Source organism: Lytechinus variegatus, chromosome 12 (assembly GCF_018143015.1).
Source record: "Lytechinus variegatus isolate NC3 chromosome 12, Lvar_3.0, whole genome shotgun sequence".
Classification (NCBI taxonomy): domain Eukaryota; kingdom Metazoa; phylum Echinodermata; class Echinoidea; order Temnopleuroida; family Toxopneustidae; genus Lytechinus; species Lytechinus variegatus.
In genome coordinates this window covers 10,994,834-11,016,141 of record NC_054751.1, presented here as the reverse complement: position 1 = coordinate 11,016,141, position 21,308 = coordinate 10,994,834, and the positions used below count along the sequence as shown (strand labels likewise).

General features: G+C 34.8%; 1 protein-coding gene across 4 annotated transcripts in view; it reads right to left on the bottom strand.

Annotated features, from left to right (window-relative positions):
• LOC121425641 (regulator of G-protein signaling 12-like) overlaps nt 1-11,982 on the bottom strand; it is a 67,618-nt gene extending 55,636 nt beyond the window's left edge. For 3 of the 4 annotated variants that reach the window (XM_041621768.1, XM_041621771.1, XM_041621772.1), the window contains exon 1: nt 8,803-11,979. In XM_041621768.1, the coding sequence (XP_041477702.1) occupies nt 8,803-11,040 (2,238 nt within the window). In that variant the 5' untranslated portion in view covers nt 11,041-11,979. Of the gene's footprint in view, nt 1-8,802 lie in introns of all 4 variants that reach the window. The other variant, XM_041621773.1, reaches the window with a different exon arrangement.
• Nucleotides 11,983-21,308: the final 9,326 nt, after the last annotated feature.

The following is a 21,308-nucleotide window of genomic DNA, read 5'->3' as shown; positions in this document are numbered from 1 at the left end:
GAGGTACTCGGTTTAGATACATGTACATGTAGAATAAAAAATCACAAGAATAAATCATGTACATGTACTTTCTTCAAACACCCTGTAAATATAGAGATGCCGTAATTTTATTTTCAGATACAGGCAGATGAGAATGCGCAACATGAATTATCAGATATTGGAGGTGTGATTCTGAATTAGTTCTTTCAATTAAATTGGTATTACATGTATGATAGGGGCAGGTGTGAAATACACCTACTGACCTACAGTATATCCAATACCATTGGAAGAAAGAGAGAATTCAATAAAAGGGTGTGTCTTCCAAAACTGACATTTGGTTTATGAGGGTTCCTCAAGAGATTTCCTGAATGTTTGAACATTTTGTTTTTCAATGGAAAAGGTTCTTTATTTACAAAGTAATAATATTTGTTAATTTGATTTGGTCCACATTTCACCTGTACACTTTTGACCAACTCACAATTGCAACACAAATGAAGACAAAACATGTAGGCAAATCTGATGGTGATGAGATATAAACACTTTCATAAAAATGATAAAAAATTATATCAAATTTTTGAAATATACTTTTTGAAAGATGAGCCTCAGTATTTTTTTAGCCTGGTTTCATGGTTAATTGTAGAGATGGTAAATTGTTGTAGAAGGAAATGAGATATGGTCCCTACTACTCTACTAAAAGTTGTATCAATTTTATATCCAAAATTTCCAACTCATATTTTACCTAAAATCCAAGGAATTAGAATGTGGCATGATTTTATATCTGTAATTAGAAATCAAATATGATAAGCAGAATCAATAAAATACATACACTGTATAATATATTTCAGTGTAACTATTTATAATTACCACCAATACAGATACCTGTCATATACTAGAGTCCAGACTGATTGTTATTTTATTCTCTTTACATGTATGTGCAAGAAATTAAAACAGGTGTGCCATAGTGTACAGAAGTGAATGGGCAGAGATTTACAAAACCCTCACATTTCATTTGGAGCCTAATTGACCATGTCTTATGAACACTCCAGCAACCATGCATGCCATCTGTAGGGAGCAGGTATTGAAACCAATTATAAAAGGAACCTGAGCTTCATCATAATCTTGGACCTGCAATTTGATTTTTGTTTTCAATAACGAGGATAATGACTACCAGGTACATGTACATGTATAAAGTTGGCAATAGCAACACTGAGTGTGACCACTGTTAATAATTGTGCTGATTACAGTATGATCATTGATGAGATGATGATGACGATGATGATGATGATGATGAGATGATGATGATGATGGTGGTGGTGGTGATGATGATGGTGATGATGGTGATGATAGTGATGATGATGATGATGATAATGAATGTCAATTAATGATACATGTTACGATGATCATGATCATGACAGTGTTGATCAGTGATACTTACATACAATTAAAGCGCTCGTGAAGCTATCAACTTAAGGGTTCTTGACAAGAAAGTTTTAATTTGTGTACTGTATAGTAGCTTAAAAAATCAAAATTCAATTAACTCCCCTAAAAAGAGTTCTCTGGTTTTCAATTCATTGCAAGATTAACTGAATTCTCTATCTCTCTGGCCCTTGGGTATTATACAGTCTAAAATTAACCTACATGTACATGTAACAAGTTGTGTTCCAGGTTTTCATCATTTTCTCACTCCCACCACCTGAAATGAAGTAAAATTTGGATGGCTTCCTAACACAAACAATATATTCATATTCAAATGCCTCAACTTTAGAGCACTATGTGATGGAGTCAAATGTTTGTTCAGTGGAAGCTAAGTTTTTTCCTCATTTCACACATTTTCAGAAAAAGCCCATTCTTTCAGGAAATTTCCTTGAGGTATAATCACAAATGAAGAAGTTGGGTAAACAGAGAATTTTCTGGCTAATTACGAGGGTCCTTGTATTTTTCACAATTTGGATAATGTGAAGTCAGGAATGCTATAATTAGGGTGCCATATATATTTGCTCTTCTACCAATGCATGCATTTGCATCTTCGTTCTTTTTTTTTTGCAATGCAATATGAGACAGAAATCTATTCACCTCAAAGCTCGGACAACAATCAAATGTGTACAGACCCACTGAAAAATGTCACACACTTTGCTCATTATTGCTCTCTTAATAATCATTGTAAAAGTACAGAAATCTGAAAAATATCGGCCTACATCCTACTGAAAATGACAATGAAACAATCAAATTGCGTGTTTATACATGTAGTGTTCCAGTGATCAGGCAAAAAAAAAAATACTTTTGTATTTTCGGGGGCTACTTGACACGACCTTGACACAAATAAATGGGGGGGGGTTCCATCGCTCTCTCTCTCTTTTTTTTCTTTTTTTAGTTTCCAGTGCTCTTTTGAGCATTTTGGGGCTAAATCACCCCCAGTCTGTGGGTAATTTTTCCATGCACATGAGTGAAGATGAACATGTACACATAAATAGTTTAGAAGAGTGAGCTTTACTCTTCAGAAAAATGTGAAGATCAATTATGAAGATTAATATCAATTCGGGTAAGGGTAACATCTTCACAATCAGTTTGATATTGATACATGTATATAAAAGTATTTCCATTTTCTGAGAGCTGTAACCCTTTAATAAAAGCAGTGAGAAAGGGAAAAAGAAATCTAGGAGCAACAAGTTAGCATGAGAGAGAAAGATAAAAGAGAGTTGTTTGTATGATGAGTAAGACTGGGCAAACATTGTGTATTCTTGTTAATGACAACTTCTAATCCACTACCCTACAGGTGGCTCTTGAGTCTTGACAAAGCTGTCCTATGGGTATGCAGATGACAAAACTTTCCAACAAAATTTATCTTATTTCAGCCTGAAATAAGATCTATTTTCAGCAAAGTTTACTTCATCAGGCTGAAAATATTAAATATGATTTGAACATTAAAAAAAGAATAGACAAAACTAAACACAGAAAAAAAAATCAGAGAGGGAATTAACAAAGTTACAGTACATAAAGATTTGCATTATTTTGTTGAAACAGTAATATGTGTTCATGAATATTCAATAACCACAATGTCTACCAAACATCCTTTACAAGTCCATAAAACTTTTTTGGTCGCCACAAGGTTTTCCAGAAAGCTACAAGTGTTAGCTTAACACGTCATGAAAGATACCTTCATTAATAATGAATTAATGAGGTAATGCATGAATGCTTGCTTTGTTATGTATTGACATTCAACGGACAAACATTTAAAAGTGACCTTGAAGGGACACACATTTCCATGAGTGATCAATGAACCTTGTTTTCTAGCCTGAGAACAATAATGTGTGAGAACAATAATACTTTGTAGCTGAATTTGAAAAACAATGACTTGGCATGTTTAAAACTTTGGAAATAGGGCCTACATGTATAGTCTACATGTACTGTAGAAATGCTTTATTAAAAGTGCAATTAAACATGCACAATTTTAATACACTGATTGCATTTTCAAAAAGATATTGTATAGGCCTACATTGTACATGTTTTATTCTCACCTTTCCTTATACTTGCAAAGTCATAATCATCATAATTATGAAGGCCTACACAGTAAACACTTAATTTGAAGTTTGTATACAATGCTGGTAACCACGTGTATATGAACCTTACTGTACAGTAGTTAAACAGGTATTTAAAATCTTAAAGTGGTACATGTGCTCTGGGATTATAATTTTACTAGAGTAAAATCCAAGGAGTAAAATGCAGAAATTTTCATCAAAATCTGATAAAGAATTTATACCAAGTTATTGAATTATAAATTTTAGCAATTTATTTTGTGAAAGCAGTTACACATTCACATCATCACGAATATTCATTAGGTGGGCTCCTGTCATATCCCCACATTCCTTTTTCTTTTTCACTTGAAATCATTGTTTCATTTTAATCCATCATACACTGTACATGTGTAAATTGCCTCCCTTTTAATTAAATCAGTTGCAGCAATGTAGATGCATTAAATCAGTTGTCAATCCAATTTTTCCAGAACTTTCTATGAGGAAAAAATGTGAATAAACATGATTTCATGTAATAAAAAACAACACGTGGGGATATTACAATGTACATCACCCGTTTGCTAATAGAATATTCGAGAAGACATGCACAGCACTGTTCCAGCAAAATAATGTTAATCTTCAAAATACAATAACTTGGTTATTTATTCATTTCATGTGGGGGCACCATACAGTAGTCTAGTGGTTATGACTCTTGTCTTTCAATCAGAGGGACGTGGGTTCAAATCCCAGCCATGGTGTGTTTTCCTTCAGCAAGAAATTTATCCACACTGTGCTGCACTCAACCCAGGTGAGGTGAATGAGTACTCGGCAGGATTAATCCCTTGAATGCACTGAGCGCTGAAAGGCAGCTCAACTAAAGCCGGGGAAAAAAAATATAACAATGCACGTCGGACTATATCATTTCTAGATAGATGGAACTACATATAAATGCCTATAAACTATTATTATTGTCTGATTTTGATCAAATTTTCAATGTTTTGTTTCTCTGATTTGTCTGTATACATGTAGGTCTGTTCAAATCATATTACTTTCAGCCTTGAGTACCCAGCTTTAAACAAACAATTTTTTTCCAATAAATTATGGTTGAATAACTACATGTACTGTATGGTTGACAAAGTAAATACATGTAGCATACTACATGTACATGTATATATATTAAAAATTTTAAACAGTTTTTACTGTGTAGGCCTACTGTGCATTAAAATGTGTTCAAGGGCCTGATATTATCAAGCACATAAATTTCACAACACCCCCAATATATTTCAACAATCCAAGAACACTCAAAATCATGTTTCCTTTTGTCCTCTTTCCTTTACATGTTGTGAAATAGAAAGAATCAATCTATTTTAATGTAGATTGACCAAGTGGTCGTAGATTGGACAGACTTTTAATAGCCTTTATAATTGACAATTAAGTTGCTTGGAATTATCTTCAAGAATGCACTTAGGGTCATTAACACCAGTTTTTAAAAGAGTGTATGTAAACATAGCAGAGTTTCCAAAGTACTTTACCTGCACAAGAGAATTTAAATCAGTCTTTTATTACATACTAAACCAAGCCAAGAAAACTGCTAAAGTTTACGCCTCCATGTACATGTATCTACATTGTATTTGAAGCTAATTGTATTAGAATGTACGTTAAAAAAACAAACTTAAATTACATGTACATGTACCTAAGACTAAAATAACATGTGAATTAAATTACAACAGGAATGATCTACAATTTCTACATTTATAACAATGCTCTGACATACAATGTAGCCAGGGCTGCCTTTTAGTTTTAATGACAATATGGTACATTGTGCTATTAATATGTAGGGCATGCATGCACAGAGCACGTATATTTTTGTCTGTTCTTGGTTTCTTGATCCAATTATCAAAGAAAAGCTAACTCTGAAGAATCAAATCAGCAATCTTTAAAGGGGAAGTTCACCCTGACAAAAAGTTTGTTGTAAAAATAGCAGAAAAATAATAGAAAATATTGCCAAAGGTTTGAGAAAAATTCAACAAATAATCAAATAGTTACTGGAATTTCAATTATTTGATTTGTGACGTCATACATACATGCGAGCAGCATTCCTACATAGCGAATGGTAAAAAATCAATGAAATGTCATTTTCTCAGAAAATTAAAAATGGTTTTCACTGTACCTTTTGTATATATCAATAGACAAATCATTTCACTCCTGATCATGAATAGAAAACAAAATTAAGTCATCAGGAACCATAAAAAAATTGAAATTCATGCATTTTATATTACATAATACATGGGGCAGCTGCTCGTTTATGACGTCACAAATCCAAAACTTTGAACTCTATAATAACTTTCTTTAACGGATTTCCTCAAACCTTCACCAATAATTTTTACTATTTTTTCTGCTATTTTTACAACAAAGTTTTCTTCAGGGTGAACTTCCCCTTTAATATGCAGGGCCTACCTGCCCATCCTGACTGACAGCCAAGAAATGGGAACAAGTTCATAAACATTTGTTTTCATAAAAAAACATACAGGTTCAAAAACATGTAGCAATTTTAGGAACAACCTGGCAAGTATGGTAATAATCATCATTTATCAGTAGGCCTACATATATGTACTTTAATTTAAATCATTCCAAAAATGGTTGTACTTTAGTTGATATCAAAATACATGTAGGATGGTTTCCCCAGAATCTTACTTAGAAAAATAATATATTTTCTATTTATTGCACATGTACACGAAAATAATAAGGTCCATTACTATACAGACACAGCGACAGAAGATTCCATTTTCTTTTGGTTAGACCAACACAATAGAAACGTGTGTAGCCTACCCACTCTGTTTGCTGAACTCCATATTTTTTGGTTCCGAAAGCCACATTCGCATTCCAAAGCACAATAACAGATAAAGATAAATCATGACAAGTAAACTTTTGGTCTTCTCTGAACTGTACATGCACTCTACTGAGGAGGTTACACATGATGATAATGGTTTGCATACAAATATTCTGTACTTTTGAAGCTGACAAATTTAGCATTACACTGTATAATACCAAATTAATCTTGGGCTCCCATTTCTATACTTGAACATGTAGGCCTAAGCAAGAAAAACACTGAGTTGAAAGAAGAAATCATTCTAACTCCCACTTCAATGAAGTACAGTAGTAAGTGTAGTAACACGACTTCCAAGGAGGCGGCAGGAATTAAAAATTTACATTGCTGCACACAAGATTAGGGGTGCATACAAGTAGGCCTACACTGCAATTGCTGGATCCAACTTATTTGGCAAGCGGTAGCCAATAGACAGAATGTTGATATAAAGTTTTCTGGAATTTATAAACTTTTTGAAGGTCTGCACTAGAGGTTGAAATGGTTTGTTGATATTTCTTTCAGTAATTTATAAACACTTGAAGGCTTTTGTTAAACATGTAACAGGCACATAAAACATGACAAATGAAAGAATGAAAATGTACATACACTGTAGGCCCACATACATGTATATTTATCACAGAAGAAACAGCTGACTAGCCAAAATGATATCATAATGAATTACAGTGTATATAAAAATTTGAAATACTGAAGATTTGAATATCAAAAGTGTGATTGTATTAAGTCCTGTAAAAGTCAAGACTTCCAAAAAAATAATTAAAAAAAGAAACAATTAAATGATAATAAATTAATTTTTTCTGGATTTCCATTTGTATGGGCAACCAAGTCAATTTTGATAAATTGTGTCAACAAACCAATTTTTTTCCTGTACGAATGAAAAAGGTCAATAACTTTTTCTTAACTTCAAGTTTCTAATAACGACTTGTAATCATAGGTCAAATCAATTTCAGTTTCCCATTCAAAATTATGTGACATTGTTTTTCATTGGACGATGTCTTAAATATGTTATCAACAAAACAAAACACAATTTCTTGGAAGTTGTCATCACAGACTACATGTCAGCTACATGTACATGTACATTTAAATCATTGGTCTTCATTGACTGAGAAGCACTAGTTTGGGATGGTTGGTTTCTATGGTAACTATAAAAAAATGTCAACTTTTCAATGCTAAAAAATAATGATGTTCAAATGGGAATTCATACACAGCCTTCTTAACGTACATGTAGCCTACAACATCCACACTTTTCAACAGAAGACACATACATTGTACATGTATACATGTGCTGTAGACTGTAGTACATGTACAAGTAGATACTTTATCATTGTTTGGGTTAATTTAAAGTGCAGGACAAACACAGATCACTTCTCCTACCTACAGCAATCATTGCCTTCATTTTATCACTAATGAATACCTGGAGCAGAGAGAGGATTATCCCTTAACCAAGTCACCATGAAACAATCCCATTGAGACCCTTTTCAAACAACGCCATGTGGATTACGCTGACCAACTGTGAACAATCAATACGCCTTAACATTCTTCAAGATGGCCGCCCCTACCCCTGCAAAGCTGACCTTGGGAGCATCTCTCGATCATTAATAGGGCTTATTTAAATCAACTTTTATAGCCTACTTTGCATTGAAGACCTACCCTAATGACCCTGTTATGGTGCACAGTGTACATGAATGCGCGGTAATTTCAGTGTTAAGAATATACTTTCAAAGAAAATGGTATAATCTATGCATTAATCAATTTCAATTCAACATACCGGTAATCAATATTACACAAAGTACATGTATGCCAGAATTGCATAAAAAAGAACACTTCATCTTTAGATATGGGCATTAGGTCCCATTCAAAGGTAAAAAAGTATTCAAAATGCTCATATTAAAAGCTGCCAATAACATTCTGATTAAATAATTCACTTTCCATAATACACAATTTTGGAAAGATCAATATGTGTCAACCTCAACAAGTTGATTGAATTTGAAATAAATTGAATTCAAATCAGTATAAATGTGAAATTTTCATCAAAACATGATTAAGCAAGAAAGCATTTACTTCTGACACAGTCATAACTTTCACACAAGAGTGATGTGAACATTAATTCAGTAGGCAGTAAGTCGCCCACTGTCTGGTCAATATTCATAATGAAATGAAAAAAATACAATTACAATATGTTTCTGATCCAATAATGAAAAACATGGTTGCTTGGTCTTGGAAAAGGTGAAATTTTCAAGTGTGGAAAAACATTGTATTATGATTTCAGGAATTCCAGACTTCCAGATCTTACATGTAGTACTACCAAACATCAAAACACAAATTTGAAATATTTGAAATTTATTTTTGATGAAATTTCCATTGTTTTTCTTGATTGGGTTTCCCAACTTTCAAAGTATGTTTAAAGATGTAAAATAAATATTGACGTACCTGTTGTTTCTGATGAAAAGATTGGTTTTCTGAGAGCCTCCTTGATAATTCATTTTGCACCTTCCTTGCTGTATCTTGGTCTATAGCTTCATTGATGAAATTTTGTGAGGGTTTGCTGTATAGCGAGTGACGCCCTGTTGGAGGCAAACCCTTCGGTGGACCCATTAACTCCTTCCCTCTCTGGGAATTATCTTCCAAGGTTGACGATCCAGAACTTTCAGCGTTTGGTTTAGGGGCGTTAAAATCAACACCAGGTTGTTTGAATTGCTTTAGCTCGGGAGGCGCAGAATGCTGTATGTGAGACTGAAGAGGCACTTGGACGCTAGATGGTCTAGCAGCCTGCTGTTGATAGTGAAAGGCATTATCTTGTTGCGCTGGCACTACTGAAGGACTGCGGAAGCCAACAGGATCAGGACGAGCTCTTGGAGTGAGCCTGCCTGATACGTCTTTGGTGTTTCTTCTGAAGATGTTCTGCGGGGATGTATCAATTGATTGGGGAGAAGTTGAAGACAGAGAGTAAGGCACATCTGATGACAAGGAGGCATTGACATCAGCTGGAACGACATGCCTTGTACCACCTCCTCTCTTGTTGCGCATCAGAGATGCCACATCCAGGATTGGATTGTGATGGCTGTGATCCATTTGAACATTGAAATCACTTTGGTCTTTACTATTTCCGTTACCAAATCCACTATCACTGTTACTGCTGTTGGTGCTGTTACTTCGACGTGGACCACTGGCAAAGGAGGAGTGTCCATAAAGTTCACCAAAGTAGGACAAGTCATTCCGGTCTCTATAGAGTTGCGACACCTGCTGAAGAATAGGTTTGGCCGAGGAGGGGAAGATGTCACAAGTGTTTGTTTCTGGATTAGTGCAACAAGAGATACCAAATTGTGAGACGACCCGGGCATGCACATCATGCCTTCTGAACTCTGGATCTACCATGAAGACATGGCAGGAGCTTCCAATTGGTTCATCATCACTATCCATAGCATCTAGCATTTCCTCAGGATTTTGGGATGTAACAATGCCAAAGAAACGCTTGTCATCTGGGCAGACACCACTGAAAGCAAGGCGTTCTCTTGGGTACACAACAGCGATGCGCTGGTTACTGTTCACAAGCCGAACACCATCAGTCCGAATCTCCATCATCATGAACGAGTGCACCCTGTGCTCTTTGTGAAGCCTACGGACACACCCTCTTATCGCATGGAGACTGGCAGTTGGAAGATTTGCAGAAGCTGGAATATCAATGGATCCAAGATAGCCAACCATAGCTCTCATGTGCACATTTTCATTGTCCTCCAAGAAAGATGCACTCATGCTGTGCCCCTGAGACACATTCCGACTGGTATGTCCTGGAAGTGACACTGACTTGTGCATACCCCTTGAGGCATCGCGACTGGCATCATTGCCCGGGTACATCAAATGGCTCAGTTCTACTGGGGACAGTGGCCTCATTTCAGGGTCATTATCATCATAGGGATTCTCTCGAATGTAATAGCTGGTCGGGGTAGGAGTAGAAAACATACGATTCCTTGGGTCATTATGCCTCCTCGGTTTACGCGCCTTCTGTGGTACATTCATCTTTTCAACACTTTTTCCATTCCAATAGGAGTAATCATAGTTTGGTGATCTTTTCAAAAGCATTTCTCCGTTTCCTGGCTGGTTGAGAGGACTCAAATGACCTGGTGCAAACTTGGAAGAACTTATTTGAACGTCCGCCTGAATACGTTGCACTTCTGCTCCTCTAAGCATTGCCTGAGGAATATCTGTGTGCATGGAGAAGGAATCAAGAAGAGCCCCCTGCTGCATCTCTTCCACGACCATCTCTGCACGGGCTTTACTTCCAATCATCGACAAAGGTGTAGCACTCTGCGACCTCTTAGCGTGCGGGTATCGAGTCCTGGGCATGTACACATACTCATCATCGGAAGACTCTGAATAATCCATCTCTGCAACAGTAAGACGTAGCACACCAGTAGTTGCTCCTATCAACTTGATAATTTGTTCATGGCTTAAACGCGTCACATTTTCTCCATTCACTGCTATGACACTATCGCCTGTCTTTATCCCGGCAATTTCTGCAGGGCTACCATGTAGGATGCAACTGAGAACACAAGGGGACTGACCGGATACAGTGAAGCCATAGCCATTTCGGCCTCTGGGTACTTCAACTGTTTTGAGGTTCATCGCGCTCGTCCTTGGCAGCTTTGTTTTCCTTCTGCCTGGATACATTTTTGCAGATTGTTGGGTCACACCATCATATCAAGTACATTTCTCACTGTCGCCTTCCTCAGTAATTGTTTCATTCATTCAGTTAGGGTAAGCCTATGGGAAAGTCATCTCATCCACAATTAATGAATCATGAATTCATCCTGCAAAGAGCAAATTACAGCGACAGTGAGTATATATATCTTCCAGAGTATCTAAACTAAAGTTAATAAATTTCTCTGTTCAACTCTGAATGTCAGCAAGACAGCTGTCAAGATGTTTGGTAATAAGCAAAATATTCCTTCTCATTTTTTGACCAGGGGGAAAGTGCAATGAACAGTGTCAGGTTATAATCAATACACGTTATTTTCAATAGAGTGCGTCGCTTCATTTCAATTTTACACACACCACACTCTCCCCAGCATTACTCCAAATAGCCTAGGCAGACGAAAATCACCTGCTACAAACTCAAGTGCAAATATCATGTGTACGATCTGGAACTCAAATGCTGAATAAATGAGTCTGGGTGATTAAAAACAGAATTTCTCACTCATCAGCCTCAATATCTATGACATTTATTCAGCAAAGTTTTTCGTTCGACGGCCGACGGTTGGCAATAAATTCAAGAACAGAACTTTGAACGGGGTTGCAAGTGGACAATCGGCCGTGATGTCTGCGGTGAATAGATGTCTCGCACCCCTTCTTCGGCTTCGCTCAGCTCAGATTACGAGCGCTCCAGTGTAGGCTTGCTATTCCAAATGTCTTCAGATATTCATCAATTCATCACAAAATGAACAAACGTAAACCTAAATTCTCTTAATTGGAGCTTAACATTCACTTTCACATGCAAGTTCAAAGACGAGTTTACTTCTCGAAAGGCAAAGCGGACTTCCCCTTGGATACACGACGCAGTTGTCCACCACTTGTTCTCTGTCGAAATTGATGACAGGTGTATCACATTTGCGCAAACTTCGGTCCCTCTGAATACTGAATTACCCCGTATACAAAATGGACGCGTACTAACGGTGCGTCACATGGTAGGCAGTTAACATTGTGATTTGATGATAAAGCCTTTATTAGAAGAGTCAATTTTTTAAAGGGTGTAAGGTACAGGTTGTTGTTCCCCGAAATGTATTTTTATACCGATATAGGCTAGGCTGAGACATTCATTTTCTCACTTTCATTCTCCATTTCCCTTCTAATGACATATAATGTATAGCCTACAGATTACACTATAAAATTAATGAAAACTATAATATTTTGATTTCTTTAGTATTTTTACCCTTTCCTTCATATTTTGAAATTAAAAAAAATCTATCCGAATAACACAGAAGTATCCCTTTTTAGGTATTGTTTAACTTTGTGAGCAGCCGATTTAAAAAATTCTCAAACCAAGAGGAAACATGTGTACAAGTGCATGTATTAGAACTAATAAACCCTGAGAACAACCATTATTGAGAATGAAAAGCTAAAACTACAAGGCAAACCCCGATTTTGTTAATAGGCGTCTTAGCTCTAAATAGTACACATAAGTGTGTGGGATGAAATTAAGATGGTGTTTCTGGTCACTTTATATTTCCATTTTTGGAGCACTAAATTATTTTCGAACGCAATTTTTTCTGGGTTTCATTTTTGTAACATATCGCAGACACAGGTGACAAGTGTGACCTTCTAGCTCAGATTTTTTAAAATTCAAACCAATGTTAACCAATCGCTTTAAACAGGGGAGGATCCAGGATTTTTCAATGCCGGGGCACATTTTCCCTAGAAAAAAACTGACAAGCAGAAGAAAAAAAAAGTTTCCACCAGAAAAAAAAAATGTCATTTTGTCCCACGTCCCACGTAAAATTGTACTAAAAAGGTCCTCAATTGAGTATGAACGACATGTTCCAATTAAAACTATTTGCTGTGACTCTGAAGGGGGGGGGCACACATACACTTGTGTATGACATTAAACATATTGACAATTACTCTCAGCAGCCGGATGTGCCCCCCCCTGGATCCGCCACTGATTTTAAACCCGTTAACTAGTGTAAATAGAGAATAGTGAAAATCAAAATTACAGTCATTTTCAAGGTTTTGACTTTGGAAATATTATAATCTACTTCAGAGGAATAACCCAATTTTTTCAGTAGGCCTACTTTTTCATAAGTTTATGATATTCTATTATTGAGCGTTGAACAATTAACTATTGCATTTACCAACAGATACCCAATCGAATATTGTAGGCGTATGGTAATGCAGATGTACATTAAAAAAATCCGTATGTTTGTCAATATATACCCGGTTTTTAAATGAACGAAGAATATTCAATTTGCTCCTTTGGGCTTATTAGAGTTTAGGGCATATTATAATTTATATAAAGTTTTGTGTCTTTGGTTTCTAAAACGATTTTTAAAACAATCTCTTTTGCCTTCCATTCATGAATTTGAATAAATCTATTTGATGGTAATTATTCATTTGTATGCACTTTCATTTTTTATACTGCCGCCGTTACTTTCCCATGCACTATCGTGTCCTATTTCACCTTTCAAAATGAATTGAAATAAAATATGATTGTAATAGATTTATATTATATGCAAAAGTCGCATTCTTAAATTCTTAATTGTCTTTTTTTTTTCTTTTCTCAAATCTTTTTGTTTTTGTTTTTTATCTGTCCGAATAAAAAAATATCTGAAGTTAAAAATAATTTTGCCTTAATAAATAATTATAACAGTATGCAGCTTTCATAATATTAACATCAAATCGCTCACCATAAAAATAACATCCTGTATATGTATATATTTTTGTTACAAGCAGGTGTCGGGAAAAGCTTTCTTAAATTCATGTAGCTCGAGGTCATTCTAGTTCTAAAATCATCACAGATTTTACTTAGGTCTTTGTCTGCTTCTATTACAATTAGCGCGGCTGATTTTCTCCATATACTAAAATTAAAGTTAATGTTTTATTTTGTCCTTTATTTATTATTTATTTATGTATTAATTTATTTATTTCTCTTTTTATTTATTTATTCATTTGCTTTCCCTTTTTACACTGTAAACACGCTGTTTATAATTTTAAGCACGTTGTTTAAGCCCGTCTCTCTTAAGTCCACCTCAGAAAAAATCAGACAAGCACAATGCTGAAAATTTCATCAAAATCGGATGTAAAATAAGAAAGTTATGACATTTCAAAGTTTCGCTTATTTTCAACAAAATAGTTATACGAACAAGCCAGTTACATCCAAATGAGAGAGTCGATGATGTCACTCACTCACTATTTCTTTTGTTTTTTATTGTTTGAATTATACAATATTTCAATTTTTACGAATTTGACGATTAGGACCTCCTTGCCTGAAGCACAAAATGTTAAAATAATGGAATTCCACGTGTTCAGGGAGGAATGAAACTTCATTTCACATGACAATGACGAGAAAATAAAAATATTTCATATTTCATATAATAAAATACAAAAGAAATAGTGAGTGTGTGATGTCATCAACTCTCTCATTTGGATGTAACTGGTTCGTTCATACAACTATTTTGTTGAAAATATGCGAAACTTTAAAATGCTATAACTTTCTTATTTTACATCCAATTTCGATGAAATTTCCAGGGTTATGCTTGTTAATTTTTTCTCTTTTTATTCAAATCAAGTTTTTGTTGGGGTGGACTTTTCCTTTAACCAATAACTGTTTAAACTTTTTATAGACCTGTTTTAACACCCTGTTGTTAGAGTGACAGGCTTAAACAATATGCTTTTTTTTTTCAACTGTGTACTGATGATGCTATATTGGGCTCTTCCTCTGCATGATCATCATTCTTTCCTTTATCCTTCTTCCCTTTCTTCTTCATTGTTCCTCTTGTTCTTCTTGTCTTCTTCCTCCTCCTCTTCTTATTCTTGCATATGTATGTATTTATATTATAATACCCATTTTCTTCTCACTCATTTCGCCCAATAACACTTACTCCATTATCATACCAAAATGGTATGGACTAAATCCCTAAATGGCTATTGGACCAACTGGTTATAAGACAAATAATGAGTGGATAAAATGGCAATTAGACCATGTGGAGAGTGGACGAACTGATGGTAGACCAGTAGACGACTTGGTAATTGGACGAATCGGCATTAGACCAATTCAAAATAAACTGAACGAAACATACTCTCTCCCAGGGGCGTCGATCCATTTTTCAGATTGGGGGGGCAAAATCATTAACGTTCCACAGGCGCTGGATCGTACAAGACACTCACACATACACACGCACCCACACATATATGTACACACACGCACACCCGCACACACACACACATACACACACACACACACACATATATATATATATATATATATATATATATATATATATATATATATATATAACTTATGAGACACAGTCACGTACCTCACCAATAAATTAATGCGAGCGCGAAGCGCGAGCTGATTTTTTTTACTATACTGGCAGGAAAAGCGTGCCTGTTTAGAACTGTTTGTAGTAACTCATGATGAGGATACATCACTACACAGATAGTACGAGTGCCGAGAGTGAGCTAAAAAAAAATTATATTCTGACCTGAAAGCTTGATATTCTAAGCATTTTTGGTACCAATGATTAAAATTGGTATCTAAAAGAAGAATAGATGCGAGCGCGCAGCGCGAGCTGAAAATTTTTATTTTTCGATCTGAAAAAAAATAACAGTTTACTGGACGTTTTTGATAAAGAACAAGATATATATCCAAGAAAAGATGATTGAAAATCGAAGCAGGAGGTCTTTTGAGGCTTTAAAGTGAAAACAGGACATTCGCATTCACCTATTTTATCATGAAAAGTATAGGTTTTTGTTACATAAATGATGCGAGCGCGAAGCGCGAGCTGAAAATTTTTATATTTCAATCAGAAAAGCGGGAATTTTGAGCACGATTTTAAATAAAGAACGAGATGTTTATCTCATTCTCGCTTGCTGAACATTACAATCTTGTTTTTTTTGGCCATATCCGGAATTATTGGGGGGGCAAAATGATATGTTTGCCCCCCAATATTTTCATTGGTGGGGCGATCGCCCCCCCTGCCCCCCCAGGATCGACGCCTCTGCGAGTCTCTCCCTCTCTCTATCTGAATAGTGTCAATCAATATTCAACAATTAAAGATAGCCAGATTCCACCTTGACAAAAGATATTGTGACAAATTCATTAAATCTAGATCCCTGTTCATGAATTAGACAATGGTATTATTCGCGAGTATTCCCTGAAATTACAGATTGAGGCCTTTGATCCACAGATCAAGGAGATCTTGCACAGATCTAACAATGTATAAACCCATCTAATATTTTAACAAAGGGTCTAATACCCTGTAATATGGTTTTATAGTTGGAGCACAAGACTTTAACAGATTTTACAGATCTCATACAAAGACTCATTATCCAGAATACGTTTTAATAGGATTTAAATCACAACCTTTTCCATCTTTTCAGAATAACCTTTTTGTGTAGAGAATTTAAGAAAAGTTTAAGCAATCGTTAGAAATTTTCTTTATCAATTCATGAAGAATTTCAATTTAACGCAGGATTTTACAGGACTTACATACACTAAAAAAGTAATAAAAAGGCAGAAGAGTTAAATATAAAGGACAGAAGAGTGAAAGTGTTTGGGTTTTCACCCTTTTAATGCTGTTTATATTCTCAGCATTGATTTTATCAGGGGCGAGCCGCGATTTACCCCCTTTCACCCATTTATGTTAAAGAACATTATCAAAGTTGTTTAAGATAAAAATCATGAACAATTTCACGTAGATCTGCATGATGTACTAAACATTCTGGAAAAGGAATATTTAAAGATACAGTTACATGCTTTAGCAAGGAGTTTTAAAGGACTAGTTCGCCGCCCAAAAAATTGATATGAATAAAAAGAGAAAAATCCAATTATCCATCAAGCATAACACTAAAAGTTTCATTAAAATAGAATGTTAATTAAGAAAGTCACGACATTTTAAAATTTCGCTTTAATTCACAAAAAAGTTATATGCACATCCTGGGGGGGGGGGGCGTTTCATGAAAGGACTTGTCGGACGTTTTATCCGACAAGTCCCATTTTATCCGACAGTTACCATAGGAACAGTGCCTGTCAATCAAAATCAAAATCAAAATCATGGAAAGATGTCAGATCTGACAACTCGTCGGATGAAAATATTGATGAAACGCTCTCCTGGTCTGTATGCAAATGAGAGGACTGATGATGTCATCCACTCCATTTATTTTTATTTTAATATATCAAATATGAAATATTCAAATTTTCCCCTCATTGTCATGTGAAAGAAAGTTTTATTCCTCCCTGAACATGAATGATTACCGTTGTTTTAAAATTTTATGGTTCAGCCGAGTTAGTCCTTATTGTGATATTGGTAAAAAATGAAATATTGTATATATTTCAAACAATAAAAACAAAAGAATAGTAAGGAACATCGGCGACTCTTTCATGTCTTTGCATGTCACTAATTGTACATATGACTATTATCTAAAAATGTCACAACTTTCTTATTTTATATCTGATTTTGATGAAATGTTTAGTGTTTTATTTTTCCATTTTAATTCAAATAAAAAATTTTCAGGGGTGGACTTGACCTTTAAGTGACGGAGAACTGTCAAATACTTATCCTTTATAGCCACTTTGATGCCACAAGAATGAAATAAATTATGTTACACAAAAATGCCTTCACTTTGGAAGTGAAGACTTTTTTTTGCTTGTAAATTTTTTCCTCGGAAAATGGTTCCCCCCCTTTTGGAAAATCATGGAACCGCCCCTGGTTACAAGTGTTTCGTTGCATATTTCTTGCAGATTGTATACAAAAGATTCTACAGACTTACAAGCGAATTACAAAAGGAAACATGCTTTTGTAATGATGATTACTTTAGCTGCCTCTGGTCGGATAATATGAGCAGACACAGTGCTCACTTCTACAGGGGACAGCAAACATAATTGTTGCAATATTTCTTGAAATATGATTTGAAATTACTCCACCGGCTGCATGTGGCTGCAATTCTGACACAAAATAGCATAGTATCACAAAGGAGTAAAACCCGATAAACTGTAATCATGTTTTTACAGTGTGAAAATTTGTGGAAATCTGTAAAATTATGATTTTAATAAAGTCAAATTCTTAGGTTTTATCACATTTTGAAACTGTTACCATGTAATATTTTGCCCAATTTTAGGACACAATAGCTTTGATATATATTTCGTCATGTGTTTCATATCCATGTTTTGTGATCAAATAACATGGAAATATCTCAGTTATCTATTTTCAACAATAATCACTTTTCTGGCAGTTTTCGTCTGAAACTGGCGGCATCGTAGGTCACCACCAACGGCTACAGTGCACCTGTGTATTCTTTTGTACTTCTTTAGAAATTGGAACATATTTACATATACCGTTAACACACCATCCTTTTTTATCTCCTTGTTTTTTTTAGGGATGCTAGGGGTGCCTTTTGAATGGTATGCATATATCCTTTATCCGATAGGGCGCATAAGCTTTCCACAAGTAATTATTTACTTTATTGGATGAAGAGTAACAAACTCACATTAAAGGGGAAGTCCACACTGGTTTGTTATGATAAAAGTAGAAAAATTAATACAAAAATCTGAAAAAACATTGATGAACGTTTGATGAAAGTCTGTCATAGAATAACATATTTATGAAATGCTAACACTTTGATTTTGTGATTTCACAGAGGAGCAGTTCCTGTATTATGTTGTGTGATATAGATTTAAAAAAAATACATCTTTCAAAAAAAAAAGTAGGTGAATTTATTTGTGTGGAAGATGTATGATTCGACACATTTTGACACAACTTCAATCATTTCTATTGATCCTGTTGCATTAAAACATAGAGTTATTCATGGAATTTATATTAAATGATATACAGGGGAGCTGGTTGCACTTTTAAAAGTTCACAACTTTCATATCATTTGATAGATATTTCATAAACCTTCTCCGGAATTTCTCTGTCAAGAAAATATATATTGATCATTTTCTTGACACAACTCTAGTGGGCATCATTCATATAGATTGTTACCATGACATAGAGAGAGAAAAACAGAGAATTTATTGTGAATGTTTGATAATTATAGTATTGACAATAAGTATTTCTGTTGCGAACTTTCTAATGAATTACTCAAGGTGCTCATATATTAATTTTGTAAAAGCGAAAGTGAATTATACTGAATGTGAAAACAAGGTTTCAAATTGGGTTTGAAATATCTCTTGGTGTGAGATTTGTGGTCCACATATTATCCCGCACTGCTATAGTATAACACACATAAATATTTGAATGAAAATATAACTGCTTGTCTCCCTCCCAACACACCGCATCAACCTCCACACACAAAATAAGCTCGGATTGCAATCCTTTTATTTCAAAGATACAAAATAAAGAAGAAATCCCACTCTAATACACCAACTGTGCCAAAGAGAAGATATAATCCATAAGTACACAATGCCTGTTTCTCCTTACATAGAAGACTGTGTAAGCCATCTATTCAATGTGAGGTTAATACTAAGGTGATTGGAATAAGATTATAGTTTCCTTCAGATTCATCCTGCTTAGGAGATATTCAAATGAGTTCAAAAGAACACTACTCCTATTTCATGGAATCAGTTATCAATGGCAAATAATAAATTACTGTGTTAAGTAAGATAGTGAAATCATGACAGTTAATTGGCCAAGAGCTTATATTCAGAATTTGCCATTGAAAACAATTTCCATGTAAAAGGATCTTGGTCCACATCAGGTGTTCATGGAAGCTTTTAAAACAGGACGAGATTGCTCCTAAATCAAAACCTCAGGCATTTGCTTAAAAAGACTATTCTTTATCTGAGATATAAGAGATTTTTTCTCTTTACCTCTGATATAAATATATATATTTGTTTTATCCATGAAATATCCAGTTTTAATTTAAGAAATAATGACATTGAAAGTAAAAAAAGGATAAAAGGCAGAGGATTAAAAAAATAGGTCTGAACATGTTCAGTCCCCTAAACTTTAGGGACAAATATTGGAAGTTAATTGCTAATTTAAAAGAACAACTCTGATTGATTGCTACCAAGTCTTTTGAGCAAAGTGCTCATGCAACAACGATCTTGACAGGGAAATTTCATTTAATCAATCACTAACCTTTATGTTGCAGGGCCAAGACGCAGAAATAGTTGTGTTTAAACAGAAAAAAAAAATCATGCATAAGCTCCCAAATTGTGTTTTTGATTGGTTGTAAATCAAGATGTGTTTGATTCTGTTTCTGTTATAGCGGGGCCCCTAACACAACTTAGCAGTCATTGTAGATTATCTTTGCGATTGATTGCATTGACCACAATGTACAATCATTCGTGAAAATCAAGCATACGATCAATTGCTAAGATTTGTGTTACAGGACCCAAGACTAAGGTTGTGCTGATTGATATCTCATCCAAAATTCATTCATTCTATTTGCCTTCCATCCCATGTTCTAAAAGTTCTCTATCGTTGGAAGTAAACCTCTGTCACAGAGGTCAAACTATGGTCTGGTAATAATTTCAAAATCCATTCTGTTACACGATGGAAGAAAAACATATCAAGAAAAATGAAATATCTTCATTTATAAATGGAAGTTTATTATGCACTTCATAATCTCATATTCCATTACTGTTGTAAATATACAATATTCAATAAACACACTCATATAAATACATAAATGTGGTTCAAGACAATAACCCTTGCTCTATATTTTACAGATTTTCAAGGACAATCATTGATTCAATATTTCATGGCAGCATACATACATTTAAAATCACATGTATTCATATACTATGGAGTGCTCCCTCTCCCTTGGTAAGTTTATAATGACAAATGAATGAAGTTGCAATCTTCTAATACATTGGTCTTTCATCAGTATATATTTACTCTGTATTTCAGTTCTTAAGGGGCATGTGATGGATAAAATGATGTTATTAATCTTAATCACATGTGCATCATAAGCGATTGATTCAATGAAGGCATGGTGAATGCTGCATAGCAATAGCATTGTCAACATTAAAATAACCACTTTCTTAATGTCAGTCCGATATTTATCAAACTTCCATTCATCTTTTTCTTTGATCATTACAATCTCATACAAGCTAACTTCTTCTACGGGTTTCAATCTCCTGTAATAACATAATTTCATAAACAGGATTAAGATCACTTTTCAAAGCACAAATTGCTGAAAACCAGTTATTCAGTCAAAATCATAAAATGGTTAGATAATGTCAAACTTCATGTACATTTGATGACAATTTTCCCCAT